This window comes from Chrysemys picta, chromosome 12 (genome assembly GCF_011386835.1).
Source record: "Chrysemys picta bellii isolate R12L10 chromosome 12, ASM1138683v2, whole genome shotgun sequence".
Taxonomy (NCBI): Eukaryota; Metazoa; Chordata; order Testudines; family Emydidae; genus Chrysemys; species Chrysemys picta.
The window spans coordinates 28,777,857-28,794,468 of record NC_088802.1 but is presented as its reverse complement, the minus strand read 5'-3'; the positions used below and the strand labels follow the sequence as shown (position 1 = coordinate 28,794,468).

Here is a 16,612-nt window from a genome sequence, read left to right as displayed (position 1 = left end):
CATCTAGAATGTTTTGACAGGACAGTGTAAAAGTCGATGTGTCAGTGGGTAGCAGATAGTGCAGATAGAGCTGAGGAGAGAAGAGTGGACAAGAGGAGTCCTGAAGAAGGCAGCAGTAGCAAGCAGCGACACCAGAAGGAGTCCTGTGTCAGCAGACAGAGTAAACCTGCCAATTATAATTATAGTATAGTACAGCATAGTATAGTGTTAGTGAGTACGTGTATATGTCTGGGTTAAGAAAGATGTATGAGTGTGTGTTGATAGTGAAAGAAATGTATGAGATTTAAACCATTTAAAAACTGCTGTTAGCAGCCTATGACAGACTGGCCATCTGTAACAGGGTGCAACCACTTAGAATCATTTCAAACAGTAAGGTCATATGGTTTGAGGTGCTCTTTTACTTGTTATATGGGATTTGTGTTTATAACATCAATAAGGGGATTGTTAGTTTGTTAGTGTATTAAGGATTCTTATTATTTGCACCAATAAAAAGGTGCCTTGTTTTGGAAAAGAGTACTGCTTGTCAGTCATTTATTGGAAGGCTGTATCTGTGTCCTCCAGGTATTTCCTAGCTCCCCTGGAGACCCATACCTCAGGAAAACAGATTGGTTAATATTGAATGTTTTTTAGGGAACTCTTGATGAACTCTGGGTGGGACAATAGGTGAGCTTATTCTGGGAGTATCCTAAATCTGTTTTCAAGGTAACAGAGATGGGAGCAAGGGGGGATGATGGTGGTACAGATGTGTGTGTGGAGGAAGTACATACATTGTTAAATCCTGCTGGAAATGAGGGGTTTGTGTGATATTGCTATTCCCTGCAACCTAAACTTCCTTCACAATTGACAAATGATGTCCCTGTGAACTATTTTTACAATTTGTTTGTTTGTGCTTATGTATTCTGAGGAATACATTTGGGTGAGACTTTATTAAAATTAAGAGTTTCTAATACAGCTTAAGCTAAAAGGTGCTAATTTCCAATAAATATAAAAGGTTGCCAAGAAATATGTTATTTTGAATAAATAGAATAAAGGGAAATTGGAATAAAGTTTGGGCATGTAAGACCATCGCGGGGGGGTCTTATCAGTTTTTAAAGACTTGTGTAGAAAGAGGAAAATGTAATCCAGGATTAAACCAAAAATTATTAAATGTACATAAATATGGTAAAAAGTTTGATCAAGAAATCTGTATACATCCCCTATTTGATTGGTATTTTAGCTTTAATTTATATTTTAATATGTGGTGCTGAATAATGTGAAATGTGATGCAGTTTAGTATTCTATGATGTAGAAGTCTGCAAAAATCCTGTGGTTAGAGAAGCACCTTCTTATTGGCTCAGTGGCAAGCTCCCAGAGCAGGCTTTTTTGTCATTTGGCTGGAGACATTCTGTGGGTGTGATGGTCTCTCAGAGGGCCCAGTACTGAGAGTCATTTTGTTACCCTTCTATATACGTGAGACTTGCTGGCAATTGGCTGGGTGCCAGCTCCCTGACACCCTACAGTCTATGGTATGCCCACACCTTGAATACTATGTGCAGGTTTAGTCATCCCATCTCAAAAAAGATATATTAGAATTGGAAGAGGTACAAAGAAGGGCAACAAAAATGCTTAAGAGTATGGAACAGCTTCCATATGAGGAGAGATTAAAAAGACTGGGACTGTTCAGCTTGGAAAAGAGATAACTAATAGGGAATATGATAGAGGTCTACAAAATTGTGACTGGTTTGGAGAAAGTAAATAAGGAAGTGTTATTTACTCCTTCTCATAACACAAGAACTAGGGATCACCCAATGAAATTAATAGGCAGCAGGTTTAAAACAAGCAAAAGGAAGTACTTCACAGAACACACAATTAACCTGTGGAATTTGGTGCCAAGGGATATTATAAAGACTAGAAGTAAACGGGGTTCAAAAAAGAACTAAATAAATTGATGGAGATTAGATCCAGCAATGGCTATTAGCTAAGGTGGTCAGGGATGAAACCCCATGCTCTGGGTGTCGCTAGCCTCTGTTCACTAGAAGCAGGGACTGGACGGCAGGGGATGGATCACTTGATGATTGCCTGTAATGGGCATGTGACACTAGGTGTGTGAACTCACAAGCTTGAATCACAGGGGGAGGGGCACCTACCTGCTTGCCAGCATTTAAATGGGAAGGTGATATTGGGTTATGATGAACCCAGCACAGTAGAGAGCACATAGGTAAACAGACAGTCTGATCTAACTGTGAAGCAGTGCAATATGGGATAGCAGGGGGGGATTGCCAGAAGAAGAGTAGTTATTCTGAATTAGGGATATGTCCATATGAATCTTAGATTGAATTAGAAAAACAACAAGGAGTCTGGTGACACCTTAAAGACTAACAGATTTATTTGGGCATAAGCTTTCGTAGGTAAAAACCTCACTTCTTCGGATGCATAGAGTGAAAGTTACAGATGCAGGCATTATATACTGACACATGGAGAGCAGGGAGTTTCTGAATTTTTTTTGTTCAATGATAGTGACTGTTAAATCTGTAATAGAAGATACTATTCTATTCTAAATCTATTAGAGATTTAAAAGTCACTATCATTGAACAAAAATACTTCAGAAACTCCCTGCTCTCCATGTGTCAGTATATAATGCCTGCATCTGTAACTTTCACTCTATGCATCTGAAGAAGTGAGGTTTTTACCCACGAAAGCTTATGCCCAAATAAATCTGTTAGTCTTTAAGGTGTCACCAGACTCCTTGTTTTTGTAGATACAGACTAACATGGCTACCCCCGAGACTGAATTAGCTAGATCTTCCAAAATGGATTAATTAATGTGGAGTAAAATGTTAGAGAAATTGAGGAGGGGAGAATGTTGTGTGTGGACACAAGGCAGTTTATGGCAAGTCTTCCCCACCCCCCAAGTTAATCTGAAAAAAAAATCCCCATATAGACAAGCTCTAAGTAAAGGGAAGGGAATAAAAGAAATTCTGAGTGTGGGGTGGGGAGCATCCTTTAAATTTAAAATGCTTTAACAGTTTTTCCATGACCCCACATAAAAGACTTACAAGGGTGGGGAGAGGGGGGCATAGTCACTCATATTGCCTATATACCAATGGTAGGAGCCTGGGTAACAAACTAAGAGGAATTAGAATTACTCATTTATGAGTATAACTTTGATCTAGTTGGTATTATTGAAACCTGGTGAGATAATTTGCACTATTGGAATGTTACAATCAATGATTATAACCTCTCTGGGAAGGAGCAAGTGGGCAAAAACTGTGGGGGAGAGGGGAAACTTGGCATCCTATGTCAAAAATAACAGTACTTTGTCCGAGTCACTGATAACTCAGAAGAAAATGATGTTGAATGTGTATGGATCAGTGTCGGAGCAGATCAAGCACAAGATGGGGTACTAGTTGGTGTCTGCTACAGACCACCACATCATAATGGAGAACAGGATGACTGGCTTCTCACACACGTCTAAGTCCTGTGGCTCTAAAGCCTATAAGAGAAGGGAGGTAACTGAGTGAGCTCTCTGCTGGCATCTGCTGGGGAGCAAGGGCAGTGGACTGAGCAAGGCAGTGCCTCATTTGCATATTAACTGCAGCTAGTTTGGGGACATTGGAGTATAATTTGACTACGTTTTGTACTTGGGGTCCATATATTTGAGAGTACCCTGTTGAGAACTCAATTGGGCAAAGCCTGGACAATGACTGAGTATGAGGTCACCCTAATGGAAACTGATGTTTGTCACTGGGAATAGCTCTTTGGGTGATAGAGACTCTGCTGCAGTCCTAAGGCTACTGGTCTCCTTGCACCTGGAAAGCTGAGCTAAGAGGTGTAATTGCTTCATGTCGGTAAAAGTCACCAGAGATTCCAGTTGTCTAGACGCTGGTAAGCAGAGGTGGGAGCCCAGCAGCAGTTCTGGACACCTGAGCAGCTGCCAAAACGCAGCAGCTATTGGATTCACCCCCAGGCCCCAGCCTGTGTCAGAGAGCAGTTGTGTGAACAACACAGGGAGCAGGAATTCACAGCAACCATTTGTGTCAGCCTAGTGACTCTGGTGGGGCCTCCTTCCCCCCCCCCCCCCCCAATAAAGTTAAGAACATAAGAACTGCCATACTAGGTCAGACCAAAAGTCCATCTAGCCCGGTCTTTTGACAGTGGCCAATGCCAGGTGCCCCAGAGGGAATGAACAGAACATGTAATCATCAAGTGATCCACTCCCTGTCTCCCATTCCCAGATTCTGGCAAACAGAGGTTAGAGACACCATCCCTCCCCATCCTGGCTAATAGTCATTGATGGACTATCTGTGATGAGTTGGGTCACAGAAACCCCCTTGGGACTGCCACCTAATGAGCTGAGACTACCTCTGAGCCCATTTTCCCTGGCAGCTTGGGACTTCAGTACCCTGTCTTGTTGAGCCAGACACGCTAGCCTGCTGCAAACACAGACCCAGGTCTGAACTACGTCCCCCACAAGCTGCGGACTTAACTGAAAACAGCTTAAGAAGTGCTCCTGTCTCTAGCACCCAGATACCCAGTTCCCAATGGGCTCCAAACCCTGAATAAATCAGTTTTACTCTGTATAAAGTTTATACAGGGTAAACTCATAGATTGTCCACCCTCTATAACATTGATAGAGAGATATGCACAGCTGTTTACTCCCCCAGGAATTAATCAATTAATAAGCAAAAAGTGATTTTATTAAGTATAAAAAGTAGGATTTAAGTGGTTCCAAGTAATAACAGTAAGAACAAAGTAAATTACCAAGCAAAATAAAATAAAAACACACCAGGCTAAGCCTAATATAGTAAGAAACTGATTACAGATAAATCTCATCCTCAGAGATGTTCCAATAAGCTTCTTTCACAGACTAGACTCCTTTCTAGTCTGAGCCCAATCCTTTCCCCTGGTACAGTCCTTGTTTCAGCTCAGGTGGTAGCTAGGGGATTTCTCATGACTGCAGCCCCCTTTGTTCTGTTCCACCCCCCTTTTATAGCTTTGGCTAATGGAAAAGCCCCAGGTTTAAGATGGATTCCGGTACCAGGTGACATGTTCACATGGCCTGAGACCCCAACCATTGATTCTTCCCAGCCTGACTCACAAGAAGGCTTGCAAGTAAACAGAGCCATCTACAGTTAATTGTCCTAGTTGATGGGAGCCATCAAGATTCTAAACCATCATTAATGGCCCACACTTTGCATAACTACAAAAGGATCTCAGTTATATTTCATATTTCTAGTTTCAGATACAAGAATGATACATTCATACAAATAGGATGAACACACTCAGTAGATTATAAGCTTTGTAATGATACCTTACAAGAGATCTTTTGCATAAAGCATATTCCAGTTACATTATATTCACACTTATTAGCATATTTTCATAAAATCATATGGAGTGCAGCATCACACTATCCTCCATGAATTTATCTAATTCTTTTTCGAATTTCATTTGTTTAAATCTCTGTGCTTGCAAATAGGAACAGATATGCCTGGCAAAGGCACCCGAGTGATTTAGAGGTTCCTAGATTACTGGGTGGGGGCTTGAGACAAAATTGAAGAGAATCCCCTGAAATAAGGACCTGGCCCCTGCTGGTGTGTTGGCAGAAGAGTTACACACCTATCTACAATGTGTAGGGGGGAAAAATCCTGTGTGATCATGGGAGATTTCAGTTTGAGTGACATATTCTGTAGGTCTCATGCTGCCAGTACTAAAACACAGTGTTTAATTTGTAATGAAAGAGGTGCCGGGGCTCAGGCAATATTTTTACATTCATAACTGATGCAGCAAGTCCAGGGGTGCTGGAGCTATGAACTGCCAGCAGAGGTGCCAAGGCTCAGCCCTGGCAAGCCATGGCAAAAATTAAGTACTGCTAAAACATCCCTGGGAATTTCTAAATGTAATAGATGGCAATTTCCTAACCAAAATAGTGTTGTAACCAACATAGGGGATTTTTTTTTTATCAGACCTTGTTTTAACTGATAAAGAGAAACTGATCACAGAACTAAAAGTTAATGGAAACTTAGGCACCAGTGATCATGGCTTGATCACATTTATAATGCGGAAGCAGAATAAAATCCAGACCAGTGAGATGTATACTTGGTACTTTAATAGGGCCAATTTTGCAAAGCTGAAAACAATTATGAGCCAAATCAGCTGGGAGGAAGAATGTAATCAGAAAAATGAATGATATTTGCAAATCATTTAAAAACATCTTACTAGGTGCCCAAAAAGCCACAATCCTGCAATCAAGGCAGAAGGCCACACTGGTTAAAAAAACAACTTGGTTTAATGGGGAAGTGAAGGCAGCTTCAAAAAATTATAGATACATAGATAGATAGATATAAAACAAATGGAGGAAAGAGGAAGTTGATAGTCATACATAGAAAGCAGAAGTTAGGAATTCTAAAAAAATAAAAAAGGAAGTCAAGGGACACAAGGAGAAATCTAGAGTCATTAGAGTCAAGAAGGAGCTTTTAAAAAAATATATTAGAAACAAAAAGAATCATGAGAAAGGTATTGGTGCATTACTAGATGGAAATGATAGAATTATCAATAATAATTCAGAAAAAGCAGATATGTTCAATAAATATTTTCTGTTCTGTATTTGAGGGGGAAAAATCATCATATGGTGGTGACAACACATTTTTCATTCCACTAGTATCTCTGGAGGACATTAAACAGAAGCTACTAAAGTGATACATTTTTAAATCAGCAGGACCAGGTAACTTGCACCCAAGAGTTTTAGATGAGATGGCCGAGAAGCTCACTGGACTTTTAATGTTGATTTTCAATAAGTCTTGGAGCACTGGGGAAGTTCCAGAAGGCTGACAGATGGCCAAGATTGCACCAATTTTTAAAAGGGGGTAAACAGGATGACCTGGGTAATTATAGATCTGTCATCCTAACTATGATCCTGGGCAAGATAATGGAGCAGCTGATAAGCGACTCAATTAATAAAGATCTAAAGGAGGGTAATGTAATTAATGCAAATCAACATGAGTTTATGGTAAATAAATCCTGTCAAACTAACGTGATATCTTTTTGTGATGAAAATACAAGTTTGGTTGGTCAACATAAGAGCAGCCATACTGCATCAGACCAAAGGTCCATCTGGCCCAGTATCCTGTCTTCTGACAGTGGCCAATGCCAGGTGCCTCAGAGAGAATGAACAGAACAGGTAATCATCAAGTGATCCATCCCCTGTCATCCATTCCCAGCTTTTGGCAAACAGTAATAGGTAATAGTGTTGACACAATATACTTAGAAACCTTAAATGGTATTACATCATTCTTTGGGAGAAGTAGCACCTAATCATTGTTTGCAAATGAAGGCCTCTATCTAGAAATAATTTAAACAAGCCTTTAATTTGATGTAGTACAAGTATTCCCATTCATACCAATGCTGTGTGTTCTAGGTAGTCAAATACATATATCCTGTGTTGCCAACTCTCATGATTTTATCATGGCAATGGCAATGTTTGGTATTTAGCTGAAGTCACAAGCTGCTGGAATCAAGGGATTCATTGATAATTGCAGCTTTCATTAAAAGGACTCTAGCCTTCCTGGTTAAGGAAAGAAGCTGGACAATATGAAGCTAATATATCCTATAGATGCAAAAATGCAAACAAATAGAACCCAAATGTATTTCTTTTAAAAAATATCATATTTTAGTGCACGACTGATGATTTTTGAATTCTTGGGATTGTCTAATACTGTAAATAAGTTTAGTAAAAATACTGTAGAATGTGGCTTTTCAGATGGATTTCACAGAAGAAAGTACTCCTAATGAAAATTTGGGAAGTCATTTCTATGCACACGTGGGGACATGTCAAAGCACTAAGGCACTGGATAGAAGGGCAAAACAGGAATTAAGGAAAGCAGTGCTCATTGGTGCATCAAATTAAACTGCAGACATTTTGACAGCAGCCCCTGAAATCTATAAGTCTTAATAACATCTGATCACAAAGAATACATTAGTGCAATAGGATAAAAATACTGAAAATTTAGAAATAAAAACTGCAAGTTACAAAATCATAAGAAAACCGAGGAAGTGATAGACTAGAAAAGTAAGATAGTTTGCTTAAGCTACTAACATCAATTAATATAGTAAGTAATATAGTAAGCTATTAATAAAGTATAAGATGGGTTGCTTAAGACACTACGGTCACTTAATATTTCCCAAGATGATTTGCTATTTAAAACATAAATGAAGTAGCACAATGCCATCTATCTGTACAATGTTAACCAAAATAATTTTGGACTGCTAGGAACAAACAACATTTTCAAAAAACAGCCAGTAAAAGAAGTAAAACTACAAGAAAGGGAGTCCAGTTTGGGCAATAAGATAAATCTGTGAGCAGCTATGAGGTTACAGGCCTCTGCCTGTTACAGCTAAGAACATTGATAAGAAATTCTTTGAACATCTAAAACACATATGGAAATTATGAATTGTTCTGGATGGTGTGTGCCTGTGTGACACAGCACCTTTAATACCACCTAGGGAGGGGTTCTGAGATCATTTCCCCTTCCTTCACCACATCTTCTGCACCTTGTTGCTTTTCTTCTTCTCCTGCCCCTGCTCACATTCTGGCCATCCCTCCCTTTGGGTTTCCCCTTCTGCCTCTGCCTCCCTGTAACACACTTTGATTGCGGGAGTCTGGTGGTAGCAAGGGCAGAGTGAGGGCAGCGGCTTCCACAGCTGTTACTGCTCCGCAGATCCGGGGCTGAACTTCCCGGGTCAGACGTTGCCACCGCCTCTATTGTGAGCTGGGAGCCCGGGCTGAGCTGCTGCTGCTCCCCAGCGGGGTGTGTGCGGGGAGAGCCCTTCCCTAGCGCCCCTCTGTGCCCAGCCGGGAGGGACTTTCTCCGGGGCTGGAATCAGCCCCTGGGGCAGCCCCGAGCTCTGCCGACACCAGCTCCTGAGCCGGAGCATGTGTACACCTGCAGGTGAGGGGAGAGACGCCGGGGAAAAGGGCTGGGGCCGGGCAGGAAAGTGACTCTGCACCAACGGCCCCTTCTCGCCCCAGCTCTGCTCCCGGGGGGGCGGGGGTCTGCGAATTCCAGAGCTGCTGCCCTCCCTGACCCCCCCGGCTCTGCTCCCCTGAGCGCCTGCAGGAGGCGAGCCAGCTCCGGGAGAGCGAACGCCCCGGGCCGGGCTAGGGACCGAGTCTCCCAGCCCGAGGGGAGGGAAGAGGGGGTGAGATGGAGACGGGGGAGAGACTAGCAGGAGCAATCAGTGGGGAGGGAGGTTCCCGGCTCCTAGCCCTGCCCAGCCCCTTTCCCTGCAGCACCCCGGGGCAGACTTTCCTGGGAACGGTTGTGCACCTAGAAAGTCACAGGAAACAACACTGTGGGTCACAAAGCCTGAGTTAAGTGCCCAGGCTCCCTGTACAGTGACTGGGCAGAGAAAGGGGTCTAACAATGGCTGGGATCCACAAAAGGCAGCAGGCTGGGTGCGGGGGAGCTGCTGAAGGCAACCAGTGGGAGATGCTAATGATGGGTGTGTCCTAAGCCCACCCTGGGAGGCACCCATCTCTGTTTGTGAACTGCAGCCAGGACCCCTCTCCTCTAAGCAGGCAGTTTAGTGCCTGAAGTGTTTCTTGTGAGAATCAGTTCAGCACCTGCTGAACTCTGCATAGAGTGACCAGGGGCAGGCAGAGGAGCAGGAGCTCTCCTCACCCCAGTGGGTAGGGTACTCCCCTGGGATGTGGGAGCCCCCACTTCAATCTCCCCTCTTACTGATGAGGCAAAGTGGTCTGACCAGGGATCTGTCACCTCTTAGGTGGGTGTCCTACCAGCCAGGCTATGGGATGGTCTGTTCGCGAATCTCTCCTGCTGAAGTTGTTCCACTTTGCACAAGTAATTAAATATTAATTGGGCCCACAAGCAAATAGGATTCACACTCTGGTCTAGTGGTGAGGGCACCTACCAGTGAGATGGCAGAGATCAGGCAGGTGGGAGAAGTGGACAGACATCTCCTCCATGCTGAGTGAGAACCTTAACCACTGGGGAGCAGGTTATACGGGACCGCCTGCTCCTTTCCTATCCTCCCCTTCCCCTCATCACTTAGCATGTGCTAGGCAGCTAGTGAGCACACCTGCCAGACCTGGCCCCTGCTATGAGCCAAGTGAAAGAATTTCTATATTCTCCCAGTTTGTGGGTCATACAGGGGATTAGCCATGAGATGGGTATCCAGACTCCTAGAGTGAGGTAGCCATCCACATGCTCAGAGGCAGAACTTTAGGGATGCGGGAATTTCTACAGCAAAAGTTTAGGCACCAAGTATGTTTAGGTGCTTACAGGGTTAGGTGGCAGCCATCAGGGCATTTGTGGATTGCAGCATCACCTAAAACTCTTGGTGGATTTGGGCCAAAGTTATTAGGTGGACCCCAGGTCTGATCAAGTCTGGCAATTCCTGTGTTCATCTCTAGGTGACAGGTCTCTGTCCTCAGTGAATTTATTTTAGGAACTTTAAAGAAGAATCACTCAGTCTGTTTTTGAGAAGACACTGGATGGTGTGTGTATGTTTTTGGGGGGTGGATTAGAATTAAATTTTCAACAGCTCTAGCTCATTGTGTTTTGGCTAGAAACTGCATAGCAAAGAGATGGAATTCCTTGGTCAGACACATGTCTGTAGTCTGGAAAAACCTATTTTGATGTAGCTGTGTTACAGGGGTTCACTGTGTGTGCACACTGATTCCATTTGATAAGATTTGTTTACTCACTTCACATCTGATCTCGTGAATACTTACACATTTGTTCGTCATTGGCCATGTGAGTGGTCCCATTAACTTCATTTAATCTCTGTTACCAAGGATTTAATAATGTCTCTGTGGGTTTAGTCCTAGTGGCAGGGACGGCGTCTGCACTGTAATTAAATGATTAGGCCAAGATCTGTAACTACAGGAGCCTAAAGTTAATTTTGTAAATACATATTCAGGCACTAGAATAAATGGTATGATGATGAGCAGTGTTGGGCACTCAGAACTGAACCCCAGTGTTGCAGGCTCAGCATTTTGGAAGCACAGGCCACTGATTGAAAGACCTGACTGTGGATTTGGGAACTAACTCTTGTTGCCAGTTCTGAAAATCTTGGGCTAAAGCATTTCCCCACATTGCAGAATCTAGAGTGTCTGTCTGCAGGGAAAGAACCCAGGGCAAAACAAGATGTGAAATAGACTGAAGCCCCTTCTGAAACTGCCTCAGTTTTCCTTCCCGCTGACAGGCTGCAGAATCGTGTCCCAGTCCAGTTTATCCCACACTCCTGAGGAACAGGGAAGGGCCATGTCTGCAGCGGAGCCAGTGACCTTCGAGGAGGTAGCTGTGTATTTCTCCGAGGAGGAATGGGCTCTGCTGGACCCGGGTCAGAGAGCCCTCTACAGAGATGTGATGCAGGAGAATTATGAGCCCATGACCTCGCTGGGTAAGGATTCCTGTTCCCTCAGGTGTTGGAAGCTCTGTGTGTGTCTACACTACGAAATTAGGTCGAATTTATAAAAGCCAGTTTTATAGAAATCATTTTTATACAGTCGATTGTGAGTGTCCCCACATAAAATGCTCTAAGTGCATTAAGTCGGCGGACCGCGTCCACAGTACCAAGGCTAGCGTCGACTTCCGGAGCGTTGCACTGTGGGTAGCTATCCCACAGTTCCTGCAGTCTCCGCTGCCCATTGGAATTATGGGTTGAGATCCCAATGCCTGATGAAGCAAAAACAGTGTCGCGGGGGATTCTGGGTACATGTCTTCAGCTCCCCCCCCCCCCCATGACATACCACGGCAAGCATGGAGCCCGCTCAGCTCAGCTCACCGTCACCATATGTCATCTGGGTGCCGGCAGACGTGGTACTGCATTGGTACACAGCAGCAGCTAATTGCCTTTTGGCAGTAGACGGTGCAGTATGACTGGTAGCCATCATCGGCTATCTGGGTGCTGGCAGACGTGGGACTGCATTGCTATACAGCAGCAGCTCCTTGCCTTTTGGCAGTAGATGTTGTATTACAATTGGTATCCATCATCATCGTACTCCTGTGAGTTTGGTCAGAGGCGCCTGAGCAGACATGTTTTGTCTCCTGGAGACTCAGTCCTGCTGGCAGTCCTATTGCACCATCTTGATGATGATGGCTAGCAGTCGTAATGCACCATTTTCTGCCAAGCACCCAGAAGATGCTGATGGCTATCAGTCATGCTGCACCGTCTGCTGCCAGCATAAGATGTAAAAGATAGATGGACCAGATTTGTTCTGTATTCATTTGCTTCCCCCCTCCCTCCGTGAAATCAACGGCCTGCTAAACCCATGGTTTTGAGTTCATTCTTTGGGGGAGCCATTCTGTGTGACAGTTGTTTGTGTTTCTCCCTGATGCACAGCCACCTTTGTTGATTTTAAATTCCCTGTAAGCCATGTCGTCACTCGCCCCTCCCTCCCTCCATCAGACAATAGTTTCGCGCCTTTTTTCAGCCCAGACGCCCTAGCACGGGGATCATGGAGCCCGCTCAGATCACCGCGGCAATTAGCACTATGAATACCACGCGCATTGTCCTGGAGTATATGCAGGGCCAGAACATGCCAAAGCAAAACCAGGCGAGGAGGCGATTGCAGTGCGACGATGAGAGTGATGAAGAAATTGACATGGACATAGACCTCTGACAAAGTATGGGCTCCAGCAATGTGCAAATCATGGTGTTACTGGGGCAGGTTCATGCCATGGAATGCCGATTCTGGGCCAGGGAAACAAGCACAGACTGGTGGGACCGCATCGTGTTGCAGGTGTGGGACAATTCCCAGTGGCTGCGAAACTTTCGCATGCGTAAGGGCACTTTCATGGAACTTTGTGACTTGCTTTCCCCTGCCCTGAAGCGCAAGAATACTAGGATGAGAGCAGCCCTCACAGTTGAGAAGCGAGTGGCGATAACCCTGTGGAAGCTTGACCGGCCAGTCGGGAATCAGTTTGGAGTGGGCAAATCTACTGTGGGGGCTGCTGTGATCCAAGTAGCCAATGCAATCAAAGACATGCTGATATCAAGGGTAGTGACTCTGGGAAACGTGCAGGTCATAGTGGATGGCTTTGCTGCAATGGGATTCCCTAACTGTGGTAGGGCGATAGACGGAACCCATATCCCTATCTTGTCACTGGAGCACCAAGCCACCGAGTACATAAACCAAAAAGGATACTTTTCAATGCTGCTGCAAGCCCTGGTGGATCACAAGGGACGTTTCACTAACATCAACGTGGGATGGCCGGGAAAGGTACATGATGCTTGCATCATCAGGAACTCTGGTCTGTTTCAAAAGTTGGAGGAAGGGACTTTCTTCCCAGATCAGAAAATAACTGTTGGGGATGTTGAAATGCCTGTAGTTATCCTTGGGGACCCAGCCTACCCCTCAATGCAATGGCTCATAAAGCCGTACACAGACAGCCTGGACAGTAGTCAGGACCTGTTCAACTATAAGCTGAGCAAGTGCAGAAGGTGGTAGAATGTGCATTTGGACATTTAAAAGCCCGCTGGCACAGTTTACTGACTCGGGTAGACCTCAGCGAAACCAATATCCCCATTGTTATTGCTGCTTGCTGTGCACTCCACAATATCTGTGAGAGTAAGGGGGAGACATTTATGGCGGGGTGGGAGGTTGAGGCAAATCGCCTGGCCGCTGATTACTCGCAGCCAGACTCCAGGGCGGTTAGAAGAGTACAGGAGGGCGCGGTGCGCATCAGAGAAGCTTTGAAAACCAGTTTCGTGACTGGCCAGGCTACCGTGTGAAAGTTCTGTTTGTTTCTCCTTGATGAACCCACCCCCCCTTGGTTCACTCTACTTCCCTGTAAGCTAGCCACCCTTCTCTCCCCCCTTCGAGCACCGCTTGCAGAGGCAATATAGTCATTGTTACTTCACATTCATGCATTCTTTATTAATTCATCACACAACTAGGGGGATAACTGCCATGGTAGCCCGGGAGGGGTGAGGGAGGAGTGAAGGACAAGGACACACTGCAGTTTAAAACTTTAAAACTTTAACTCTTATTGAAGGCCAGCCTTCTGATGCTTGGGCAATCATCTGGGGTGGAGTGGCTGGGCCCCCCACTGCGTTCTTGGGCATCTGGGTGAGGAGGCTATGGAACTTTGGGGAGGAGGGCTGTTGGTTACACAGGGGCTGTAGCAGCGGTCTCTGCTCCTGCTGCCTTTCCTGCAGCTCAACCATACGCTGGAGCATATCAGTTTGATACTCCAGCAGCCGGAGCATCGACTCTTGCCTTCTGTCAGCAAGCTGATGCCACCTATCCTCTTCAGCCCGCCACTTGCTCTCTTCATCCCGCGATTCAGCCCGCCACCTCTCCTCTTGTTCATATTGTGCTTTTCTGCACTCTGACATTGACTGCCTCTACGCATTCTGCTGTGCTCTTTCAGTGTGGGAGGACATCTGGAGCTCCGAGAACATATCATCCCGAGTCCGTTGTTTTCTCCTTCTAATCTTCACTAGCCTCTGCGAAGGAGAAACATTTGCTGCTGGTGGAGGACAAGGGAGAGGTGGTTAAAAAAGACACATTTTAGAGAACAATGGGTACACTCTTTCACATTAAATGTTGCTGTTCACATTACACAGCACATGTGCTTTTGTTACAAGGTCGCATTTTTCCTCTTATATTGAGGGCCTGCTGGTTTGGTGTGAGAGATCACTCACGCAGTGCCAGGCAACAGAATTCGGCTTGCAGGCAGCCATGATAAGCCACAGTCTTTTGGCTTTTTTAACCTTCATAACATGTGGGAATGGTTTCAAACAGCAGCGCCCTCATTTCCCATACCAAGCACCCATTGGGTTGGCCATTTAAAATGGGTTTGCAATGTAAAAGGAGGGGCTGTGGTTTCCGGGTTAACATGCAGCACAAACCCAACTAACCCGCCTTCCCCCCCCCCCATTCTCTGGGATGATCATTTCACCCCTCCCCCCCACCGTGTGGCTAACAGCGGGGAATATTTCTATTCAGCCGAGTAGGAACGGGCACCTCTGAATGTCCCCTTAATAAAATCACCCCGTTTCAACCAGGTGACCGTGAATGATATCTCTCTTTGTTATCCTCAGGAGAGTGATAAGGAATGGATGTTGTCTGCATGCCAGCAAACACCGGGACCATACGCTGCCATGCTTTGTTATGCAATGATTCCAGACTACGTGCTACTGGCCTGGCGTGGTAAAGTGTCCTACCATGGCGGACGGGATAAGGCAGCCCTCCCCAGAAACCTTTTGCAAAGGCTTTGGGAGTACATCAAGGAGAGCTTTCTGGAGATGTCCCTGGAGGATTTCCGCTCCATCCCCATATATGTTAACAGACTTTTCCAGTAGCTGTACTGGTCACGATTGCCAGGGCAAATTAATCATTAATCATTAAACACACTTGTTTGAGTTCGGGGGTTACTGGTTCCAGGTCCAGGGTGATAAACATATCCTGGCTGTTGGGGAAACCGGTTTCTCCACTTCCTTGCTGTGAGCTATCTTCATCATCATCTTCCTTGTACCCTGAACCCGCTTCCCTGTTGCGTGCTTCTCCATTGATGGAGTCAAAGCACACGGTTGGGGTAGTGGTGGCTGCACCCCCTAGCATGGCATGCAGCTCCGCGGAGAAGCGGCATGTTTGCGGCTCTGCCCCGGACCTTCCGTTTGCCTCTCTGGCTTTGTGGTAGGCTTGCCTTAGCTCCTTAATTTTCACGCGGCACTGCTGTGTCCCCCTGTTATGGCTTTGTCCTTCGTGGCCTTTGAGACTTTTTCTAATATTTTGCCATTTCGTTTACTGCTACGGAGTTCAGCTAGCACTGATTCGTCTCCCCATGTGGCGAGCAGATCCCGTACCTCCCGTTCGGTCCATGCTGGAGCTCTTTTGCGATCCTGGGACTCCATAATGGTTACCTGTGCTGATGAGCTCTGTGTGATCACCTGTGCTCTCCACGCTGGGCAAACAGGAAATGAAATTCAAAAGTTCACGGGGCTTTTCCTGTCTACCTGGTCAGTACATCTGAGTTGAGAGTGCTGTCCAGAGCAGTCACAATGAAGCACTGTGGGATAGCTCCCGGAGACCAATAACATCGAATTCCGTCCACACTACCCCAAATCTGACCCAGAAAGGCCGATTTCAGCGCTAATCCCCTCGTCGGAGGTGGAGTAAAGAAACCGGTTTAAACGGCCCTTTAAGTCGAAAAAAGGGCTTCATCGTGTGGACGTGTCCAGGCTTAATTCGATTTAACGCTGCTAAATTCGACCTAAACTCGTAGTGTAGACCAGGCCTGTGTGTGTGTATGTGTCTGAAGCATTGGGATCAGATTCTGTGCAGGGTTATTCACTGGTCCCCCAGATTTGAAGGGGATCAACCCCACTAGTCCCCTGACCCTGTGTGTGAGACACTGTCCCACAGGGTCATAATGATGCTGCTACTCTTCCCATAGCCAAGGGAAGATGAACAAACTCTCCCCTGCACTTCCCAGGGCAAGTCCTAGCCTATGTTGTCTATGACCCCGCTGCCGTCTCCGAAATGGACAAATGTCTCATGCCTGGCTCTGCCTAAATCACTAGTGGTCAAATGTGCTTCCCCTCCATCTTGCCCATGTTCTACCTCGGCCAGCTGTGTTAGCAGGACACCCCATATGTTCCAGATT

General features: G+C 45.5%; 1 protein-coding gene across 4 annotated transcripts in view; it reads left to right on the top strand.

The window, feature by feature from the left end:
- Nucleotides 1–2,697: 2,697 nt before the first annotated feature.
- LOC135972142 (zinc finger protein 239-like) overlaps nucleotides 2,698–16,612 on the top strand; it is a 39,574-nt gene continuing 25,659 nt past the window's right edge. For 2 of the 4 annotated variants that reach the window (XR_010591684.1, XR_010591685.1), the window contains exon 1: nucleotides 11,261–11,399. Coding sequence is in view for 2 of the 4 variants with exons in the window: in XM_065562315.1 (XP_065418387.1) it covers nucleotides 8,908–8,923; nucleotides 11,202–11,399 (214 nt within the window). In the remaining 2 variants the exon portion in view is untranslated. Of the gene's footprint in view, nucleotides 8,924–11,201; nucleotides 11,400–16,612 lie in introns of those variants that run through there. The other 2 variants (XM_065562315.1, XM_065562314.1) reach the window with 2 other exon arrangements.